This window comes from Rhinopithecus roxellana, chromosome 9, assembly GCF_007565055.1.
Source record: "Rhinopithecus roxellana isolate Shanxi Qingling chromosome 9, ASM756505v1, whole genome shotgun sequence".
NCBI lineage: Eukaryota > Metazoa > Chordata > Mammalia > Primates > Cercopithecidae > Rhinopithecus > Rhinopithecus roxellana.
This window is the reverse complement of record NC_044557.1, coordinates 19,966,192-19,989,086: the sequence shown is the minus strand read 5'-3', so window position 1 is coordinate 19,989,086 and position 22,895 is coordinate 19,966,192. Positions and strand designations below refer to the sequence as shown.

Genomic DNA, 22,895 nt, shown 5'->3' with positions numbered 1-22,895 from the left:
AATTTTATTTTTAATCCAAATTGAAAATATATTTTATAATTATATCACTTAATATATTATTTATATTTACTGTAATTTCTGATACATTTAATCAAATCTAAATGCCGTTGATTATAAGATACAGCACTTTTTACATACCACTGAGAATGAAATACGGTGTCAATGAAATTAATACTTCAATTGTAATCTGAAATGAATCTCAGTCTCAAAGTTATTTAAATATGAAAAGAATGTTTTAGAATCAATTAAATATAGCATTTGGGTTTAAATCTACCATCTTATGTCTTTCCTTTATTTGTCTTACTTCTTTTATGGTTTTATTAAACGTCTTCAGTCTTAAATATTTAAGTTGATGGATGTTCCAATTGCCCTGATTTGGTCTTTACAGATTGTATGAATGGATCAAGTGATTGCATGTATCCTGAGAATATATACATCTACTGTGTATCAGTTAAAAACGGGACAACAACAACAACAACAACAACAACAACAAAATCTTCTGTGTTGTTTCTTTTGGGTTGATAGAGTGTTTTTACTTTTATTTTCAGTTTGTAGAAATGGGGTCTTGTTATGTTGCCCAGGCTGGTTTTGAACTCCTAGGCCTAAGCAGTCCTCCTACCTTAACCTCCTGATGTGCTGGGATTACAGGCATGAGCCACTGTGCACTGCCAGATAGTGGTTTTAGCATATACTATTTTCCTTCTAGATATATTTCTAGAATGGAAATTATACAGTCTTTTATTTTTTTTTAAAGTTACCCTAGAAATTGTTACATATGTTCTTGATTTATCATGTCTACCATTAAATCTTATCCTTCCCCACACAGTTCAAAGACTATATAGTGCTTTAACGCCATTCATCAGTTTCTTGACTCATATAGCTGTGTGCCAGGAAGATAGTAGTGATTGTTGAATGAAAATTGTTTATCGTTATTCATTTAGATTTTGACCACTGCCCTTGCTGTTTGGTCCTCTTGCATCTCTGACCTTCCATTTGGTGTCCACTTTTAGGTCTGATCAAAGAACCAGTTTTGACTTTCCTTTAGTGTATGTTTAGTAGTAGTATATCTCTCAGTTTTTGTTTTTCTCCTCAGGGTGTCTTTATTTCTCTCTCTTTTTTGAGGATATTTTTGTTGAATATAGAATCATCATCAGTTACTTTTCATCATATTGGGATTTTTCCATTGTCTTTTGTCTTCCATGTTGTTGAGATGTCAGATGTCAGACCATTATTCCATTGAAGTGAGTCTGTCTATTTACCTATGGCTGTTTTCACAAGTTTGTCTTTAAACTTTTTTTTTGAAATTTCATTATCATGTTCCTGTTGTAGAAAGAAAAAAAAATAACATGCATACATACGTATGTAATGTATATATAACACGTTTACACATATATGTCTTTATATCCTGCTTAGAAAGTTTTTAGTGTTTTAAAGTTTGTGGCTTGATATTTTTCATCAGTCAGAAAATTCTCAGTCATGTCTTTACATATTGCTTCTTTACATATTGCCTGTGTACACAGTGTGTCTGCACATTTGCTGTGTCTCCTGTGCCTCTGATTCTAGTGAACTGTGTGTTAGACCTCACTATTTCTCCTTTGTCTCTTATTTTCTTAAATATATGTTTCCTATCTCTTTGTGTTTTTTTTTTTCTTCTGGGTAATTTCTTCTGATACCTTTCAGCTCACTGATTTCTGCCTTCATATGTATTTTGTCTGTTGTTAAACTTATCCATTGAGTTATTAATTTTGCTTATTTCATTTGTCAAATTTCTGTCAGGTTCTTTTTCAAATCTGATATTAGTTTTGTAAATTTTAGTTTCCCGCCCAAATTTTCATGCTTGTCACTTTTGTCCCTGATCATAGTGAGCATAAATGTTTTATGGCTATCATTTGATAATCCTAGAACTAGAATTAGGAGTCTTTATTGGACTTCATCTGCTCGGTTTTTTCTTTCTTGTAGTGTATTGTGGCTTCATGTGGTGTTTTATACTGTGTAGCCAGTATATTTAAAATTTTTTTAAAGAATAATTTCTAGGCCGTGCTCGGTGGCTCATGCCTGTAATCCCAGTGCTTTGGGAGGCTGAGGCAGGCAGATAACGAGGTCAGGAGATTGAGACCATCCTGGGTAACACCTGAAACCCCATCTCTACTAAAAATACAAAAAAAATTAGCCGGGCTCGGTGGCGGGCGCCTGTAGTCCCAGCTACTCAGGAGGCTGAGGCACGAGAATGGTGTGAACCCGGGAGGTGGAACTTGGAGTGAGCTGAGATTGTGCCACTGCATTCCAGCCTGGGCGACAGAGCAAGACTCCGTCTCCAAAAAAAAAAAAAAATTTTTGAACTAGGATGAGGTTATGCTAGGTAATTTTTTTTTTCTTTTATTTTTCCTTAGATTCCTTTTTACTACCAAGGTGATATTAAACTTTCTTTTTTTGAGGGCAGATTTCCTACCCTCTACTTTGCAGGCTATTTAATAAATATTAATTTTCTATCATTTTGTTTGGCTTTTTCTTTTTTTAGATGCCAGTGATGTTGTAGATGTTTCATTTTTTTCCCCTCAGATAACTCAGTCTTTGGGTTCCAGTTCTGTTTAATAAAATGCATAATCTACCCTTGTAATAAGATTTTTTGTTATTATTTATGATGTTTTGGGGACAGTGGTATTCTCATGCGTTGCTCTTAGATTCCGGAAAGTGTGAGTTGCTCTTCCTGGAAGGTGCCTTTCTAGAGAATTGACTTTCTTGACTCTGCCCCTCAATGTCACCTCCATCAGCAAGTTTCCATAATCAGGTGTTTTTTTTCTTAATCTAATTCAGTACCAGCACTTAGAATCTTCTCTTAAGACTTCCTAATCACAGGCTGTGGGAATCAGCATAGTAATGGTGGAAATATGTTCTGGGAATTTTCAGAGTACTCAAATAATGTTTTAAATGATAGTTGAAATTTTTTCTTTGTCATTTCCAGGTAAAACATTTTCATTATTGTCAATCTCCTTTTGAAGCCATTTTGGGAAAGTCACCTAGATGTGAGAAAAGAGAGGAGGAGAGGCTATAAATCATTAATATTGTGGAGTCTAGAGGTGATAGAGAGTAGAAATACTTGAGTTGCTCTTCAAGCCACGTTATCAGGTGAAAGATCACTCTTTTTGTTGCCGTAGGTGCCAGGCAGGGATGGCTAGTGAAAGGGCATCTTCACTGTGGCCTCCAAAGCATTTTAAGGTCTCACTGAAGGCCAACACAGGGGGATGTTGTTACTATCTCCATCTGTTAAAAAGCACCAGAAGTGTCTATGATTTTGTTATGCTTTTTAGTTCTATAGTCAATTCATTGTGGGTGAAACTTTTTTTGGGGGTAGTTTGCTGAAGGATCAAGCATTTGAAACACTGCTTATGAGAAAATATCTTTCAACTACCAAATAATGAGCATATTTAAAAAACAACTTGTTTAGAGGTGATAGACTTTATATAGGTTAAAATTAGGGGCGAAAATATAGGGCTATACATATGCCTGCGCAAGTTCTATGGCCATTGTCTAATTAAATATATATAATTTAGAAATATATATTTATGTAGTATATATATTTAAATATATATTTAAGTGTGTGTATGTGTGTTTTTTTTTGTTTTTTGTTTTTTGTTTTTTTTGGAGACAGGGTCTCGCCCTGTTGCCCAGGCTGCAGAGCAGTGGCATGATCATAGCTCACTGCAGCCTTAAACTCCTCCCACCCCAGCCTCCTGAGTAGCTGGGACTACAGGTGTGCACCACCATGCCCAGTTTATTTTTTGTGGAGACAGGGTCTCACTGTGTTGCCCAGGTGGCCTCAAACTCCTGGGCTCAAGTGATCCTTTTGCCTTAGCTTCCCAAAGTGTTGGGATTACATTATTAAATATATTCCTACAGAAAACATTATTGCATGTATACCATGTAGCAGGCACTGTACTTACCACATAAAGATTAACAGTACAAAATAAAAAACTGTTACAAGCCTCTGTTTAAACTGCAGTCTCCTTTGTTTATCAAATAATTACTATATACTGCTTTGACATTTTTACTTGATGTCTAATAGACTCAAACTCCTGTGGTCCCTCCTAAAGTCGTCCTAAAATCTGATCTACCCGTAGTCTTCCCCGTGTGAATTAATGGTAACTCCTTCCTTCTAGTATCCCAGGACAACAGCCTGGGAGTCATTCTTGATTTCTCTTTTTTCTCACTCTTCATCTTAATGGCTGTTCCTTTAAAACAAAAACAATTCAAACCCTTCTTTGTAGTCTTCCTCCTTAATAGAACAGGTATGGTGATCCTATTAAAACATTAGTCAAATCATGTTACTCCTGCTCAACGCTCTCCATGGTCTTCCCCTTCTAACTTCCCCATTCGACTTACAGTAGAAAGCCACATTCCTACAATGGCCTATTCCCGTTCTTTGCTGACTGTATCTCTCATGACTCATTTCCTCACTGACTCAGTCTGCCAGGAAAGCTTCTACCTCAGAGTTTTTGCCTTTGCTATTCCTTCTCTCTATAATGTTTTTCTCCCGGATACACAGTTTTGATTACTCGCACGGGTTTGAGATGCCTGTCCTGACTACCCTTTTAAAATCACAAGCATCCCTTCCTCTGCAGAGCCTATCACACCCACACTCCCTCATCTTTTTTCCCCATAGCACTTATTACCTTATAATATGCTACCTAATTTATTTTATTTATTTATTTTTTTTGAGATGGAGTCTCGCTCTGTCGCCCGGGCTGGAGTGCAGTGGCTGGATCTCAGCTCATTGCAAGCTCCGCCTCCCGGGTTCACGCCATTCTCCTGCCTCAGCCTCCCGAGTAGCTGGGACTACAGGCGCCCGCCACCTCGCCCGGCTAGTTTTTTGTATTTTTTAGTAGAGACGGGGTTTCTCCATGTTAGCCAGGATGGTCTCGATCTCCTGACCTCGTGATCCGCCCGTCTCGGCCTCCCAAAGTGCTGGGATTACAGGCTTGAGTCACCGCGCCCGGCCGCCATTTATTGTATAAGTAAATCACTGAATCATAATCATAACCTTTACAGCGGCAGGGATTTTTATCTGCTATTTCACAGTTTCATCCCTTGTACCAAGAAGAATGCCTTGTACATAATAGATATTCAGTAAATATTTGTTGAATGAATGGTTGATTGATATTGCATAAAAGGACTCCTCCTTACAATATTCTTAGTAGCAAGAAAAAGAATAAGGAAGACAAGTCTTTCTGTTCTTGTTAAAAACCTTGTGCTAAATCTTTTCTTTCCATGAGTCAGAATTTTGCCTTTGCCTATTCTTTTGTCTCAAACCATTGATAGTTTATGTTCTTTCTTTTTTCTTTGTCTGCCAGCCAGTCTTTTAAAATCCTTCCGCATCCCACATCTATAGACTTTTTTTTATTTTTATTTTTTTTTGTCAAACAGCAGTTAACAGTACCAAAATGTTTTAGGCAGACTGCATTCCAATCCAAGAGGCAGGAGTCAGTACTATCAACTTTTCTGCAAACCAGTTAGCAAAGAAGAGTTTAACATGACTGCTCAGGGCAAAAAATATGTTTCTTAGAGTTCCTTGGATGTACAAAAGACCCAGCCATAGATAGAGCTGCTTCTTCATTAGCTAGAATGCAACATAACTTTCACTCTTGCTGCTACTTCTGGTACCATTGCTCAAACTGATGAAAAAGAGATTCAGGGTACCAAATTCCCCTGAAAAAATACAAATGTATATAAGATATAAATTTTATTGTATTTAAGGTGTACAACATGTGTTGATATAAATATAGGTGGTGAAATGGTTAGTCAAGCAGATTAACACGTCCATCTTTCTGCATTGTTGCCCATTTTTTTTGTTTGTGTGTGGCAAAAAGCACCTAAAATCTCCTCTTTTAGCAAAAATCTTGAATGTAATACAATATTATTATCTATAGTCCTCATGCTGTACCTGAGATCTCTAGACCTGGTTGTCCTACATATCTGCTAGTTTGTATCAGACTTACATGTCCCATTTCTTCCACCTCCACCATAATCAGTGTTTTATTTTCTGTCTCTGGGTTGTTGACTTCTTTTTTTAGATTCCAAAATAAGTGAGATCATGCAACATTTTTCTTTTTGTGTCTGGCTTGCTTCACATAGCATAACATCCTCCAGGTTCCTCCATGTTGTGGTAAATGTCAGGATCTCCTTTTATAAGGATGAATAATAATCAGTCTTATATGTGCCACAGTTTGTCCCTTCAGCTGTTGACAGACACTTTGTTTGTTTCCATATCTTGGCTAATGCTGCACTGAAAATGGGAGAATGAGGTGGTGTTTTCATTTTCTTTGGGTGTGTAGCCAAAAGTGAGGTTGCTGGGTCATATGATAGTTCTGTTTTTAATTTCTTTAGGGAACTCCGATTGTTTTCCACAGTGGCTGCACCAATCTACATTCCCACCAACAGTGCTCAAGGATTCCCTTTTTTCTGTACTCTTTGCTTGTCACCTCTTTTATTTATTTATTTATTTATTTATTTATTTATTTATTTATTTATTTGAGATGGAGTCTCTCTGTTGCCCAAGCTGGAGTGCAGTAGTGTGATCTCTGCTCACTACAACCTCTGCCTCCCAGGTTCAAGCAGTTCTCCTGCCTCAGCTTCCCAAGTAGCTGAGATTACAGGTGTGCACCACCACACCTGGCTAATTTTTGTATTTTAGTAGAGATGGGGTTTCACCACGTTGGCCAGGCTGGTCTCAAACTCCTGACCTCAAGTGATCTGCCCGCCTCGGGCTCCCAAAGTGCTGGGATTATAGGGGTGAGCCACCATGCCTGGCCATTTTTGATGGTAGTCATCCTAATAAGGGTGAAGTGATATTTCATTGTGGTTTTGATTTGCACTTCTTTGATGATTAATGATATTGAGCATCTTTTCATGCACCTGTTGGCCATTTTTATGTCATCTTTGGAGAAATGTCTATTTAAGTCTTTTGTTCATTTTAAAAATGGAGTTATTTGTTTTTCTACTATGGAGTTGTATGAGTTTTAAAAAATGTATTTTGGATATGAGATACATGGTTATAAGATACACCTTAACATGGTTTGCAGATATTTTCTCCCAGTCTGCAGACTTTTCATTTCGTTGGTTATCTTTGCTGTGCAGAGCTTTTCAGTTTGATAGCTATAGTAATCAAAACGGTATCGTAGTGGTATAAAAACAGACATGTAGACCGATGGAACAGAATAGAGAGCCCAGAAACAAATCCAAACATGTGTAGTCAATTAATTTTTGACAAGGGCACCAGGAGGATACAATGGGGAAAAGATAGTTCCCTTCAATAAATGATTCTGAGGTAACTGGATTTCTACATGCAAAAGAATGCAATTGGACCCTTTTCTTACACCATACACAAAAATCAACTCATAATGGATAAAATACTTAAATGTAAGACTTGAAACCATAAAACTTTCTAAGAAGAAAACATTGAGGAAAAGCTCCTTGACATTGGCCTTAACAATGATTTTTTGGATATCACACCAAAAAACTCAGGCTACAAAAGTAAAAATAAAATAGAATTTTTATGTGACATGGATTCCTCAAAGATACAGGTGGTGTATAAGTCTATTTTCCACTAGTTTTCAAAGGTAAAAGCAGCCAGTGGGACTATCTGAAAGTATTTTATAGTCATTGAGTAAAACAGTAGCTAAAAAGAAAATCCCAGGTAGGACATATCAAAATTGCATTTGTATAAATCTTACATAGCTTAAGTTGGACATTTCTTAAAGGCCAACTAACCTTCAAAGTATTAACCATGGTTCCCAGGAATTACCATAAAAGTTATTATATGTAAAGCTCAAACTGAAAACTTGCCATATAGGAGTAGCTGAAATTCTATACTGCACAGTCTGCCTCTTGATGGCTAGTGTACATTTGAACTGGAGTTGCCCATTCGCATTATTTTTGCAGAGCTCCTAGTAAGTGGTAATGGGCATGGGTGAACAGAAAAATGTTATCCTTCAGAGTAGAAAAAAGACTGGAGACAACATACAGCTACCTTCCAATATTTGAAGAACCTTTACTGTGTTAGATAAATAAAACTTTATTCTTCATAGGACTAAATAATTTTTAAAGTCTCTTCTGATGCTGAGAATTATTTTGTATTTCAATGTAAGTGATATATTGGAAGTACAATATATTGTAAGAAAATAGTTAATTATTATATAGTAGCTGAAGTAATGTTCAATATTTTTCACGAGTAGATATGAATTCTCATTTCTGTGCACATAATTATTAGCCTCTTTTCTGTCATTTAAAATATGCACTTTGTGGGTTAAAGACATGACTTAACATTTTCAAAGTGAGTAATCGCTGTGACATAAGATCTTTTTCTTAATGTTTATTATAGGGGTTCCAGAAACTTCAGCAGTTGCAGTGCAGAGGACTTTGAGAAGTTAACTTTAAATAAAGGAGGAAACTGCCTTCTTAATATTCCAAAGCCTGATGAAGCCTATAGTGCTCCCTCCTGTGGTAATAAGTTGGTGGACGCTGGGGAAGAGTGTGACTGTGGTACTCCAAAGGTCAGTTTAATTTTTGAATTTTGCTTTGTAAAATTGCCATGATATTTGCAAGAAATAAAATTGCTTGTTTTGGGCAACTCTGACATAGGGGCTAAAGTAAAATTTAGCGGCACAATGAGGATTGTTATTTTGTTTGTATGGCTGTGTTCCAAGGATTGGTCATCTCCTTCTTCTCAGAGTATGACTAATGGTGCCATCTGTTTTGAAGTCAGGGAATGTGCCATGTTTATTCTCTATTTTTTTTTTTTTTTTTTTGCTATCTTCTATGATTTATGGTTATTAGCTTATTTGGTTTAAAGAATGAATTTCACCTGGCTCTTTATTTGTAAGCTTTCGCCATTCTGGCACTGCCATTGCAGGAATATTTATTTAGCTGGACTCATTTTAAAAATGAATTGGAGCTGGCCCATCTTCCAGAGTCCTTCAGTATTCAGAGTTCTTGCTACTCAAAGTAGCACTCTCCCTTTATTAACCTTCAGTGTATGTACTGGTCTCTGGCTTTTTGACCTGTTATGCACACTCATTGCTGTAAACCCATGCCCATCTTTGTTAGGATTGTTCCATAGCCATATTCCTTACCATACTTAGCCATGCTCCTCTCAACATGGCCTGCTTGAGCCCTTTCCTCCTAGGCCTTGCCTTAAGTTTGAAAGACACTTATTCAACTGTGTGTAAGTTCTACTGTATTCTCAATCTTCTCCACAAGTGCATCTTTTTCTTCCCTACCTGACCATGCCTGGCTTTTACCAGGTGACTTTGCTTTCCAGAAATATAGTATGTGTCTTATGATGGAGCTGTGTTGGGCTTTTGTTGCAGTATTGATGCATGTCAGGGACTTTTGGTAAGTATCTTACACAGTATAACCCTCATAATAACCCCAAGAGATTGGTAGTTTTAATAGTCCCATTTTCAGGTGAGGAAAATGAGACCTGAGCAGGTTATGTTTAATTTCTAAATTAAGATGCCATCAGGATGACTAGGACCTTTCTCTTTCTAGGCATTCTTAACTTCTTCCTGAAATATTTTATTAGTCTTTTCTCCCAACTTCACAAACAAACTTACTGAAACAATAATCTATATTTGCTTCTTGAGCTTTCTCACTACAAAATTACTCTTAAAAATACTTCCTCCACCTCAAATATCACAGGGTGTTTTTTGGTATAAAAGTTTCAAATAGGGCTGGGTGTGGTGGCATGTACCCATAATCCTAGCACTTTGAGAGGCTGAGGTGAGAGGATTGCTTGAGGCCAGGAGTTTGAAACTAGCCTGAGCAATATAGCAAGACCCTGTCTCTTAAAAAAAAAAAAAACAAGAAAACCCCGAAAAGCCAAATAGTCTTAGCTATCCAGAGGCTGAGGCAGGAGGACTGCTTGAGCCTAGTAATTTGAGGTTACAGTGAGCTATGATTGGATCACCGCACTCCAGTTTCGGCAAAGAGAGTGAGACCCTGTCTCAAAAAAAAAAAAAAAAATTCAAGTAGTAAGTAAAAGCAACCTTACACACCTTTATTTCCCCCATAAATCTCTTACTTCCTTTTTTTTTTATAAGTTTGATGTATTTCTTTTTCGACTCTATTGCATACATTTATATACAGTATACAGTAGGTACATTTATAAATATTGGGCTTGTTTTAGGATTTATTTTGACTCTAATGTGGTAAGAATACTTCGCATGAAACTGACCCTTCTAAGAGATTTTTAAATGTCCAATACAGTATTGTTAACTCTGGGTATTATGTTGTACAGCATATCTCTAGAACTTTTTCATTGTGTGTAACTGAAACTTTGTATCTGTTGATCAGCAGCTCCCCATTTTCTGTTCCACAAGCCCCTGGCAACCACTATTCTGTTCAGTGCTTTTATGAACTTGACTATTTTAGATACCTAATATAACTGAAATCACATAGTATTATATCCTTTGTGGCTGCCTTATTTCACTTAGCATGGTATTGTAAACTCAAGTTTCATCTGTGTTATTGCAATGACAAGATTTCCTTCGTTTTTGGGAAATACTATTCTGTTGTATGTGTGTATATGTATGTATATATGTACATTTCTTTATCTACCACATTTTCTTTATCCATTCAATTGTTGACAGACATTTAGGTGGTTTCTATATCTTGGCTACTGTGAATAATGCTGCAGTGAACATAGGAATGCTAATATCTCTTCAAGATCTTGATTTCATTTTAGATAAGTACCCAGAAGTGGGATTGCTAGATCACATGGTAGTTATATTTTCGATTTTTAAAAGAACTTTTGTACTATTTTCCATAGTGCCCGCACCATTTTGCATTCTTCCCAACAGGGCACAAGGGTTCCAGTTTCTCCACATTCTTGCTGACACTTGTTGTCTTTTGTTTTTTTCCGTGATAGCAATCCTAACATGAAGGGGTGGCCTGCCCCTCCACACCTGTGGGTGTTTCTCATTAGGTGGAACGGGAGACTTGAGAAAAGAAATGAGACACAGAGACAAAGTATAGAGAAAGAAAAAGTGGGCCCAGGGGACCGGCGCTCAGCATACAGAGGACCCATGCCAGCACCGGTCTCTGAGTTCCCTTAGTATTTATTGAATAAGTTTAAGGGAAAGTGCTGTGCCTTGATATGCATATGCAAACATCTCCATAAACCTTTTTAGTGCATAAAGAGCAACATTGCGATAGCAAGTCCCACCTTTCGCCCTAAGGCGGTTTTCTCCTTTGTCAGTAAACAGAACCTACAATCGAGTTTTACGTGAGAAGTTCCATTGCCCAGGGACAGGCAGGAGACAGATGCTTTTCTCTATCTCAAACTGCCAACAACCGTCAAGAGGCCTTCTTTCCTCTTGCACTAGTCCTCCTCAGCACAGACCATTCACGGGTGTCAGGCTGGGGGGCGATCAGGTCTTTCCCTTCCCACGAGGCTATATTTCAGACTATCACTTGGGGAGAAACCTTGGACAATACCTAGCTTTCCTAGGCAGAGGCCCCTGTGACCTTTGGCAGTGTGCGTATCCCTGGGTACTTGAGATTAAGAGGATGGTGATGACTTCTAACCAGCAAGCTGCCTTCAGGCACTAGTTTAACAAAGCACATCCTGCACAGCCCAAAATCCCTTAAACCTTGAGTCAAGGACAAGGTTGAGGGTAGGGTCACAGATTAACAGCATCTCAAATACAGAACAAAATGGAGTCTCTTATGTCTACTTCTTTCTATATAGACACAGTAACAGGCTGATCTCTCTTTCTTTTCCCCACACTAACAGGTATGAAATGATATTTCATTGTGGTTTTGATTTGCATTTCCATGACAATGAGTGACATTGAGCATCTTTTCATATACCTGTTGGCTATTTGTGTGTCTTCATGGAGAAATGTCTGTTAAGTCTTAGGCCCATTTTAATTCATTTTTTTTTGTTTCTTTTAACATTTTTATGTATTTAGGGGATATAAATGCAGATTTCTTGCATGTATATATTGCATATTGGTGAAGTGAGGGCTTTTCATGTGCCCGTTGTTCAAACAGTGAACATTGTACCCAATAGGTGATTTTTCTGCCCTCACATCCCTCCCGTGCTCCCACCTGTTGGGGTCTCCAGTGTCTGTCTGTTACTCCACTCTGTACGTCCGTGAATACTGATTGCTTAGCTCCCACTTATTAAGTGAGAACATGCAGTATTTGACTTTCTGCCTCTGAGTTATTTCAGTTAGAATAATTATAACCCATTTTAAATCAGGTTATTAGTTTTTCATTTTTTGCTATTGAGCTGTAGCACTTCCTATATATTTTGAAAGTTTACCCCTTATCAGATATATGGTTTGCAGATATTTCCCCCTATTCCATAACTTGGCTTTTCACTCTGTAGATTGCTTCCTATGCTGTGTAGAAGGTTTTTAGTTTGATATAGTCCCACTTGTCTATTTTTGGCTTCTGTTGCCTTTAATTTTGGCATCATATCCATGAAATCATTGCCAAGACCAATGTCATGAAGCTTTTCCTCTGTTTTCTTCTAAGAGTTTTAATGTTTCAGGCCTTATGTTTAAGTCTTTAATCCATTTTAAGTTAATTTTTGTGTATGGCATAAGATAAGGTTCCAATTTCATTCTTTTGCATGTTGATATCCAATTTTTCAGGGGGGAAGGGACTACTTTTTCACCATTCTTTTTCTTGGCATCCTTGTTGAAGATCAGGTGATCTCATATGTGTTGGTTTTTATTTCTGCATTCCTTATTCTGTTCCATTGGTCTGTATGTCTAAATTTTATTTTATTTTAGATTCAGGGGGGTACATATGTATGTTTGTTACATGGGTATATTGTATCCTGGTGGGGATTGGGCTTCTGGTATACCCATTACCCAAACAGTGAACGTTGTACCTTATACATAATTTGTCAGCCCTCACCCTTCTCCCACCCTTTCCCCTTTGGGAGTTCCCAGTGTCCATCACCTCCATCTTTATGTCCATGTGCACCCACTGTTTAGCCCACACTTACAAGTGAGAATATGCAATGTTTGATTTTGTGTTTCTGAGTTAGTTCACTTAGGATAATGGCGTCCAGCTCCATCCATGTTGCTGCAAAGAACATGATTTCATTCCTTTTTTTTTGGCTACATAGTATTCCATGGTGTGCGTGCGTGTGTGTGTGTGTGTGTGTGTATATATATAATTTTTCTCATCCAGTCAACTGTTGATGGACACTTACATTAGTTTCATGACTTTGCTATTGTAAATAGTGCTGCAGTGAGCATATCAGTGCAGATATCTTTTTTATATAATGATTTATTTTCCTTTGGGTAGATACCCAGTAGTGGAATTGCTGGGTCAGATGGCTGGGTCTAGTTTTAGTTCTTTGAAAAATCTTTATACTGTTTTCCATAGAGGTTGAACTGATTTACATTCCCAGCAACAGTGTATAAGCATTCCCTTTTTTCTGCATCTGCACCAATATCAGCCTTTTTTTTTTCTTGACTTTTTGATGATAGCCATTCTGACTGTTGTAAGATGATATCTCATTGTAGTTTTAGTATGTGTTTCTCTGATGTTCAGTGATGTTGAGCATTTTTTCATGTGTTTGGCAGCTGCTTGTATTTCTTCTTCTGAGGAATATATTTTATTGAATCTGTAGATCACTTTGGGTAATATGGACAATTTCCCAATTTTAATTCTTCGAGTCCATGAACATAGGATGTCTTTCCAAGTATTTGTATCATCTTTTATTTCTTTTAGCAATGTTTTGTAGTTTTTAATGTGTAATCTTTTTCCTCACTTGTTAAGCTTATTCACAAATATTTTGTTTTCAATACTATTGTATATAGCTTTGTTTCCTTAATTTCCTTTTTGTAGTTCATTGTTAGTATGTGGAAATGACCTTATTTTTGCGTGTCAGTTTTGTATCCTGCAGCTTTACTGAATTTATTTATTAGTTATAACAGTTTTTTGATAGACTCTTTGGGATTTTCTATAGGTATGATCTTGTCATCTTAAAAGAGGGACGATTTTGCTTCATTTCCAATGTAGATGCTTTTTAGTTCTTTTTCTTGCTAATTGCTCTGGCTAGGACTTCCAATACCAAGTTGAATAGAAGTGGCAAGATTGGGCATCCTTGCTTCATTTCTGAACTTACAGGAAAAACTTTTTGTTTTTCACAACTAGGTATGATTTTAGCTATGGGAATTTCATATATGCCCTAATTATGTTGAAGTTATTTTCCTTTATTTCTAGTTTGTTGAGAGCTTTTTGCATGAAAGGATGTTGAATTTTATCAAGTGCTTTTTCTGTATCTGTTGACATGATCATGCGATTTTTATCCTTCATTTTGTTAATGTGACATATCTCATTAATTATTATTATTATTATTTTTTATTATACTTTAAGTTCTAGGGTACATGTGCATAACGTGCAGGTTTGTTACATATGTATATTTGTGCCATGTTGTTGTGCTGCACCCATCAACTTGTCAGCACCCATCAATTCATCATTTATATCATGTATAACTCCCCAATGCAATCCCTCCCCCCTCCCCCCTCCCCATGATAGGCCCCGGTGTGTGATGTTCCCCTTCCCGAGTCCAAGTGATCTCATTGTTCAGTTCCCACCTATGAGTGAGAACATGCGGTGTTTGGTTTTCTCTTCTTGTGATAGTTTGCTAAGAATGATGGTTTCCAGCTGCATCCATGTCCCTACAAAGGACGCAAACTCATCCTTTTTTATGGCTGCATAGTATTCCATGGTGTATATGTGCCACATTTTCTTAATCCAGTCTGTCACTGATGGACATTTGGGTTGATTCCAAGTCTTTGCTATTGTGAATAGTGCCACAATAAACATACGTGTGCATGTGTCTTTGTAGTAGAATAATTTGTAATCCTTTGGGTATATACCCAGTAGTGGGATGGCTGGGTCATATGATACGTCTAGTTCTAGATCCTTGAGGAATTGCCATACTGTTTTCCATAATGGTTGAACTAGTTTACAATCCCACCAACAGTGAAAAAGTGTTCCTATTTCTCCACATCCTCTCCAACACCTGTTGTTTCCTGACTTCTTAATGATTGCCATTCTAACTGGTGTGAGATGGTATCTCATTGTGGTTTTGATTTGCATTTCTCTGATGGCGAGTGATGATGAGCATTTTTTCATGTGTCTGTTGGCTGTATGAATGTCTTCTTTTGAGAAATGTCTGTTCATATCCTTTGCCCACTTTTTGATGGGGTTGTTTGTTTTTTTCTTGTATATTTGTTTGAGTTCTTTGTAGATTCTGGATATTAGCCCTTTGTCAGATGAGTAGATTGCAAAAATGTTCTCCCATTCTGTAGGTTGCCTCTTCACTCTGATGGTAGTTTCTTTTGCTGTGCAGAAGCTCTTTAGTTTAATGAAATCCCATTTGTCAATTTTGGCTTTTGCTGCCGTTGCTTTTGGTGTTTTAGACATGAAGTCCTTGCCCATGCCTATGTCCTGAATGGTACTACCTAGGTTTTCTTCTAGGGTTTTTATGGTATTAGGTCTAACATTTAAGTCTCTAATCCATCTTGAATTAATCTTCGTTTAAGGAGTAAGGAAAGGATCCAGTTTTAGCTTTCTACTTAGGGCTAGCCAATTTTCCCAGCACCATTTATTAAATAGGGAATCCTTTCCCCATTTCTTGTTTCTCTCAGGTTTGTCAAAGATCAGATGGCTGTAGATGAGTGGTATTATTTCTGAGGACTCTGTTCTGTTCCATTGGTCTATAGCTCTGTTTTGGTACCAGTACCATGCTGTTTTGGTTACTGTAGCCTTGTAGTATAGTTTGAAGTCAGGTAGCGTGACGCCTCCAGCTTTGTCCTTTTGACTTAGGATTGTCTTGGCAATGCGGGCTCTTTTTTGGTTCCATATGAACTTTAAAGCCGTTTTTTCCAATTCTGTGAAGAAACTCATTGGTAGCTTGATGGGGATGGCATTGAATCTATAAATAACCTTGGGCAGTATGGCCATTTTCACGATATTGATTCTTCCTATCCATGAGCATGGTATGTTCTTCCATTTGTTTGTGTCCTCTTTGATTTCACTGAGCAGTGGTTTGTAGTTCTCCTTGAAGAGGTCCTTTACATCCCTTGTAAGTTGGATTCCTAGGTATTTTATTCTCTTTGAAGCAATTGTGAATTGAAGTTCATTCATGATTTGGCTCTCTGTTTGTCTGTTACTGGTGTATAAGAATGCTTGTGATTTTTGCACATTAATTTTGTATCCTGAGACTTTGCTGAAGTTGCTTATCAGCTTAAGGAGATTTTGGGCTGAGACGATGGGGTTTTCTAAATATACAATCATGTCATCTGCAAACAGGGACAATTTGACTTCTTCTTTTCCTAACTGGATACCCTTGATTTCTTTCTCTTGCCTGATTGCCCTAGCCAGAACTTCCAACACTATGTTGAATAGGAGTGGTGAGAGAGGGCATCCCTGTCTTGTACCAGTTTTCAAAGGGAATTTTTCCAGTTTTTGCCCATTCAGTATGATGTTAGCTGTGGGTTTGTCATAAATAGCTCTTATGATTTTGAGGTACATTCCATCAATACCGAATTTATTGAGCGTTTTTAGCATGAAGGGCTGTTGAATTCTGTCAAAAGCCTTTTATGCATCTATTGAGATAATCATGTGGTTCTTGACTTTGGTTCTGTTTATATGCTGGATTATGTTTATTGATTTGCGAATGTTGAACCAGCCTTGCATCCCAGGGATGAAACCCACTTGATCATGGTGGATAAGCTTTTTGATGTGCTGCTGAATCCGGTTTGCCAGTATTTTATTGAGGATTTTTGCATCGATGTTCATTAGGGATATTGGTCTAAAATTCTCTTTTTTTGTTGTGTCTCTGCCAGGCTTTGGTATCAGGATGATGTTGGCCTCATAAAATGAGTTAGGGAGGATTCCCTCTTTTTCTATTGATTGGAATAGTTTCAGAAGGAATGGTACCAGCTCCTCCTTGTACCTCTGGTAGAATTCAGCTGTGAATCCATCTGGTCCTGAACTTTTTTTGATTGGTAGGCTATTAATTGTTGCCTCAATTTCAGAGCCTGCTATTGGTCTATTCAGGGATTCAACTTCTTCCTAGTTTAGTCTTGGGAGAGTGTAAGTGTCCAGGAAATTATCCATTTCTTCTAGATTTTCTAGTTGATTTGTGTAGAGGTGTTTATAGTATTCTCTGATGGTAGTTTGTATTTCTGTGGGGTCGGTGATGATATCCCCTTTATCATTTTTTATTGCATCTATTTGATTCCTCTCTCTTTTCTTCTTTATTAGTCTTGCTAGCGGTTTGTCAATTTTGTTGATCTTTTCAAAAAACCAACTCCTGGATTCATTGAGTTTTTGGAGGGTTTTTTGTGTCTCTATCTCCTTCAGTTCTGCTCTGATCTTCGTTATTTCTTGCCTTCTGCTAGCTTTTGAATGTGTTTGCTCTTGCCTCTCTAGTTCTTTTAATTGTGATGTTAGAGTGTCAATTTTAGATCTTTCCTGCTTTCTCTTGTGGGCATTTAGTGCTATAAATTTCCCTCTACACACTGCCTTAAATGTGTCCCAGAGATTCTGGTATGTTGTATCTTTGTTCTCATTGGTTTCAAAGAACGTCTTTATTTCTGCCTTCATTTCATTATGTACCCAGTAGTCATTCAGGAGCAGGTTGTTCAGTTTCCATGTAGTTGAGTGGTTTTGATTGAGTTTCTTAGTCCTGAGTTCTAGTTTGATTGCACTGTGGTCTGAGAGAGAGTTTGTTGTAATTTCTGTTCTTGTACATTTGCTGAGGAGTGCTTTACTTCCAATTATGTGGTCAATTTTGGAATAAGTGTGATGTGGTGCTGAGAAGAATGTATATTCTGTTGATTTGGGGTGGAGAGTTCTATAGATGTCTATTAGGTCCGCTTGGTGCAGAGATGAGTTCAATTCCTGGATATCCTTGTTAACTTTCTGTCTCGTTGATCTGTCTAATGTTGACAGTGGAGTGTTGAAGTCTCCCATTATTATTGTATGGGAGTCTAAGTCTCTTTGTAAGTCTCTAAGGACTTGCTTTATGAATCTGGGTGCTCCTGTATTGGGTGCATATATATTTAGGAGAGTTAGCTCTTCCTGTTGAATTGATCCCTTTACCATTATGTAATGGCCTTCTTTGTCTCTTTTGATCTTTGATGGTTTAAAGTCTGTTTTATCAGAGACTAGGATTGCAACCCCTGCTTTTTTTTGTTCTCCATTTGCTTGGTAGACCTTCCTCCATCCCTTTATTTTGAGCCTATGTATGTCTCCGCATGTGAGATGGGTCTCCTGAATACAGCAGACTGATGGGTCTTGACTCTTTATCCAGTTTGCCAGTCTGTGTCTTTTAATTGGAGCATTTAGTCCATTTACATTTAAGGTTAATATTGTTATGTGTGAACTTGATCCTGCCATTATGATATTAACTGGTTATTTTGCTCGTTAGTTGATGCAGTTTCTTCCTAGCCTCGATGGTCTTTACATTTTGGCATGTTTTTGCAATGGCTGGTACCGGTTGTTCCTTTCCATGTTTAGGGCTTCCTTCAGGGTCTCTTGTAAGGCAGGCCTGGTGGTGACAAAATCTCTAAGCATTTGCTTATCTGTAAAGGATTTTATTTCTCCTTCACTTATGAAACTTAGTTTGGCTGGATATGAAATTCTGGGTTGAAAATTCTTTTCTTTAAGAACGTTGAATATTGGCCCCCACTCTCTTCTGGCTTGTAGAGTTTCTGCCGAGAGATCTGCTGTTAGTCTGATGGGCTTCCCTTTGTGGGTAACCCCACCTTTCTCTCTGGCTGCCCTTCAGATTTTTTCCTTCATTTCAACTTTGGTGAATCTGGCAATTATGTGTCTTGGAGTTGCTCTTCTCGAGGAGTATCTTTGTGGAATTCTCTGTATTTCCTGAATTTGAATGTTGGCCTGCCCTACTAGGTTGGGGAAGTTCTCCTGGATGATATCCTGAAGAGTGTTTTCCAACTTGGTTCCATTTTCCCCCTCACTTTCAGGCACCCCAATCAGACATAGATTTGGTCTTTTTACATAATCCCATACTTCTTGTAGGCTTTGTTCATTTCTTTTTCTTCTTTTTTTTTTGGTTTCTCTTCTCGCTTCATTTCATTCATTTGATCCTCAATCGCTGATACCCTTTCTTCCAGTTGATCGAGTCGTTTACTGAAGCTTGTGCATTTGTCACGTATTTCTCCTGTCATGGTTTTCATCTCTGTCATTTCGTTTATGACCTTCTCTGCATTAATTAGTGTAGCTGTCAATTCTTCCACTCTTTTTTCAAGATTTTTAGTTTCTTTGCGCTGGGTACGTAATTCCTCCTTTAGCTCTGAGAAATTTGATGGACTGAAGCCTTCTTCTCTCATCTCGTCAAAGTCATTCTCCGTCCAGCTTCGATCCGTTGCTGGCGATGGGCTGCGCTCCTTTGCAGGGGGAGATGCGCTCTTATTTTTTGAATTTCCAGCTTTTCTGCCCTGCTTTTTCCCCATCTTTGTGGTTTTATCTGTCTCTGGTCTTTGATGATGGTGATGTACTGATGGGGTTTTGGTATAGGTGTCCTTCCTGTTTGATAATTTTCCTTCTGACAGTCAGGACCCTCAGCTATAGGTCTGTTGGAGATTGCTTGAGGTCTACTCCAGACCCTGTTTGCCTGGGTATCAGCAGCAGAGGTTGCAGAAGATAGAATATTGCTGAACAGCGAGTGTACCTGTCTGATTCTTACTTTGAAAGCTTCCTCTCAGGGGTGTACTCCACCCTGTGAGGTGTGGGGTGTCAGACTGCCCCTAGTGGGGGATGTCTCCCAGTGAGGCTACTCAGGGGTCAGTGACCCACTTGAGCAGGCAGTCTGTCAGTTCTCAGATCTCAACCTCCGTGTTGGGAGATCCACTGCTCTCTTCAAAGCTGTCAGACAGAGTCGTTTGCGTCTGCTCAGGCCTCTGTTGCTTCCCTTGTTGTTTTTTTAGCTGAGCCCTGCCCCCAGAGGTGGAGTCTATAGAGAGAGGCAGGTTTCCTTGAGCTGCTGTGAGCTCCACCCAGTTCGAGCTTCCCAGTGGCTTTGTTTAACTACTTAAGCCTCAGCAATGGCGGGCGCCCCTCCCCCAGCCTCGCTGCTGCCTCGCGGTTAGATCGCGGCAGACTGCTGTGTTAACAATGAGGGAGGCTCCGTGGGCGTGGGACCCTCCCGGCCAGGTGAGGGATATATTCTTCTGGTGTGCCCGTTTGCTTAGAGAGCGGTATTGGGGTGGGAGTTACCCGATTTTCCAGGTGTTGTGTGTCTCAGTTCCCCTGGCTAGGAAAAGGGATACTCTTCCCCCTTGCGCTTCCCAGGTGAGGCGATGCCTCGCCCTGCTTCAGCTCTCAGGCTGCAGCAACTGACCAGCACTGATTGTCCGGCACTCCCTAGTGAGATGACCCCAGTACCTCAGTTGAAGATGCAGAAATCACCGGTCTTCTGTGTCACTTGCGCTGGGAGTTGGAGACTGGAGCTCTTCCTATTCGGCCATCTTGCTCTGCCCCTCCCTTATTAATTATTTTTTATTATTTATTTATTTATTTATTTATTTTTTTGAGACAGTGTCTCACTGTTGCCCAGGCTGGAGTGCAGTGCTGCGAACACAGCTCACTGCAGCTTTGACCTAATGGGCTCAAGTGATTCTCGTGCCTCAGCCTCTTGAGTAGTTGGGACTACAGGCATATGCCACCATGCCTGACAGATTTTTGTATTTTTAGTAGAGAAGGAATTTTGCCACGTTGCCTAGACTGGTTTCGAACTCCTGAACTAAAGCAGTCTGGCTGCCTAAGACACCCAGAGTGCTAGGATTACAGGTGTGCACCACTGCACCTGGTCTCATTAATTGATTTTTGTATATCGAGCCATCCCAATTGATACCCAAGGATAAATTCTACTAGGTCAGGTGTATTTTACTTTGAATGTGCTACTGAATTTGGTTTGCTAGTATTTTGTTGAGGATTTTGCATATGTATTTATTTGGCACATTGGCCTGTAGTTTTTTTATTTATGGCATCAGTTGAAATGTCTCCTTTCTCATTTCTGATTTTGAGTCTTCTCTTTCTTTTTCTTAGCTAAGGTTGGTCAATATTGCTTATCTTTTGAAAAATACTAAGTCTTGGTTTTGCTGATTTTTCAATTCTTTTTCTAGTCTCAGTTTTATTTCTGATCTGAAGTTCATTATTTTCCTTATGATAATTTTGAGTTTAAATTTTCTGTTGCTTTTCAAGTTTCTTGGTTTGTAAAGTTAGATTGTTTATTTGAGGTTTTTTTTTTTTTTTTTTTGGACAGAGTCTCACTGTGTTGTCCGGGCTGGAGTGTAGTGGCACAATCTTGGTTCATTGCAACCTCCACCTCCTGGGTTCTAGCGATTCTTGTGCCTCAGCTTCCTGAGTAGCTGGGATTACAGGCGCTCACCACCATGCCTGGCTAATTTTTTAGTAGAGATGGGGTTTTGCCATGTTGACCAGGCTGGTCTTGAACTCCTGACCTCAGGTGATCTACCTGCCTAGGTCTCCCAAAGTGCTGGGATTACAGGTGTGAGCCATCACATCCGGCTCCTTTTAGTATTATTTTTGCTGTATTTCGTAAGTTTTTACATATTGTGTTTTTTGTTTGTCTAAAAGTATTTTTTAATTTCGTGTTTGATTCCCTTTTTGACCCAATGGTTGTTCCAAAGTGTGTTGTTTAATTTCCACATATTGGTGATGTTTCCATTTTCCTTTTATTGCCGTCTTTTTCTATTCTAATTGCTAGTTTCATCCATTCTGGTCAGAAAATACATTTGGTATGATTTCAGTCTTCTTAAATTTCTAAAGACCTGTTTTGTGACCTAACATGTGAGCCTAGAGAGAGTTCCATGTGTACCTGAGAATAGTATGTATTCTGCCACTGTGGGGGAGAATGTTCTGTATACGTCTATTAGTTTGATTTGGTCTGTAGTGTTGTTCAAGTCCTCTGTTTCCTTATTGATCTTCTATCTAGATGTTTTATCCATAATTAAATTGCAGTATTGAAGTTTCTTACTATTTTGTGTTGCTATTTCTTCAGTTTTGTCAGTGCTTGCATTACATATATATATATTTATTATTGTTATATCTTCCTAGTGAATTGTTACTTTTATCACTATAAAATGTTTTTCTTTGTGTTTTGTGACAATTCTGACATAGAGTCTTTTTTCTTTGATATAGGTTTAGCTACCCTTGCTCTCTGTGGTTACCATTTGCATGGAATATGTTTATCCATTCTTCACTTTCAGCCTATATATGTCCTTAGAACTATAGTGAGTCTCTTGTAGACAGCATATAGTTTAATTTTGTTTTTGTTTTTGTTTTTATCCATTCAGTGTACTATGTGTTTTTGTTGGGGAGTTTAACATATTTACATTTAAAGTAATTCTTGATAGGAAAAGATTTACTGTGATTGTTTTAAATGTTTTTTGTCTTGTAGCTCTTTTGTCTGCCCTTTCTTGCTGTTTTCTTTTGTATTTTTTTGATTTTGTTTGTGTGTTGATGTTCTTTTATCCCTATTCCTTTTTCTTTTATGTAACTTCCTTCTATAGGTATTTGTTTATGGTTACCTTAGCGTGCACATAAAATACCTTGTAGTAATAGCAGTATTTTTAAGCTGATAACAACTTAACGTCAATTACAAACAAAAACTCTTCACTTTAAGTTCTCCCATTACACAGTTTATGTTGTTGTTACAGTTTACAATCCATTAATACTGTGTATCTTTCAACATATTTTTTAGTTTGTTTTTGTTTTTGTTTTTGAGATGGAGTTTTGCTCTTGTCCAGGCTGGAGTGTAATGGTGCCATGGCTCACTGCAACCTCTGCCTCCTGGGTTCAAGTGATTCTTC

General features: G+C 38.2%; 1 protein-coding gene across 2 annotated transcripts in view; it reads left to right on the top strand.

The window, feature by feature from the left end:
• The window catches only part of ADAM9 (ADAM metallopeptidase domain 9), a 119,821-nt gene that overhangs the window by 38,225 nt on the left and 58,701 nt on the right, over positions 1 to 22,895 (top strand). For both annotated transcript variants that reach the window (XR_004059244.1, XM_010385249.2), the window contains exon 12: positions 8,375 to 8,546. Coding sequence is in view for 1 of the 2 variants with exons in the window: in XM_010385249.2 (XP_010383551.1) it covers positions 8,375 to 8,546 (172 nt within the window). In the remaining variant the exon portion in view is untranslated. The remainder of the gene's footprint in view (positions 1 to 8,374; positions 8,547 to 22,895) is intronic.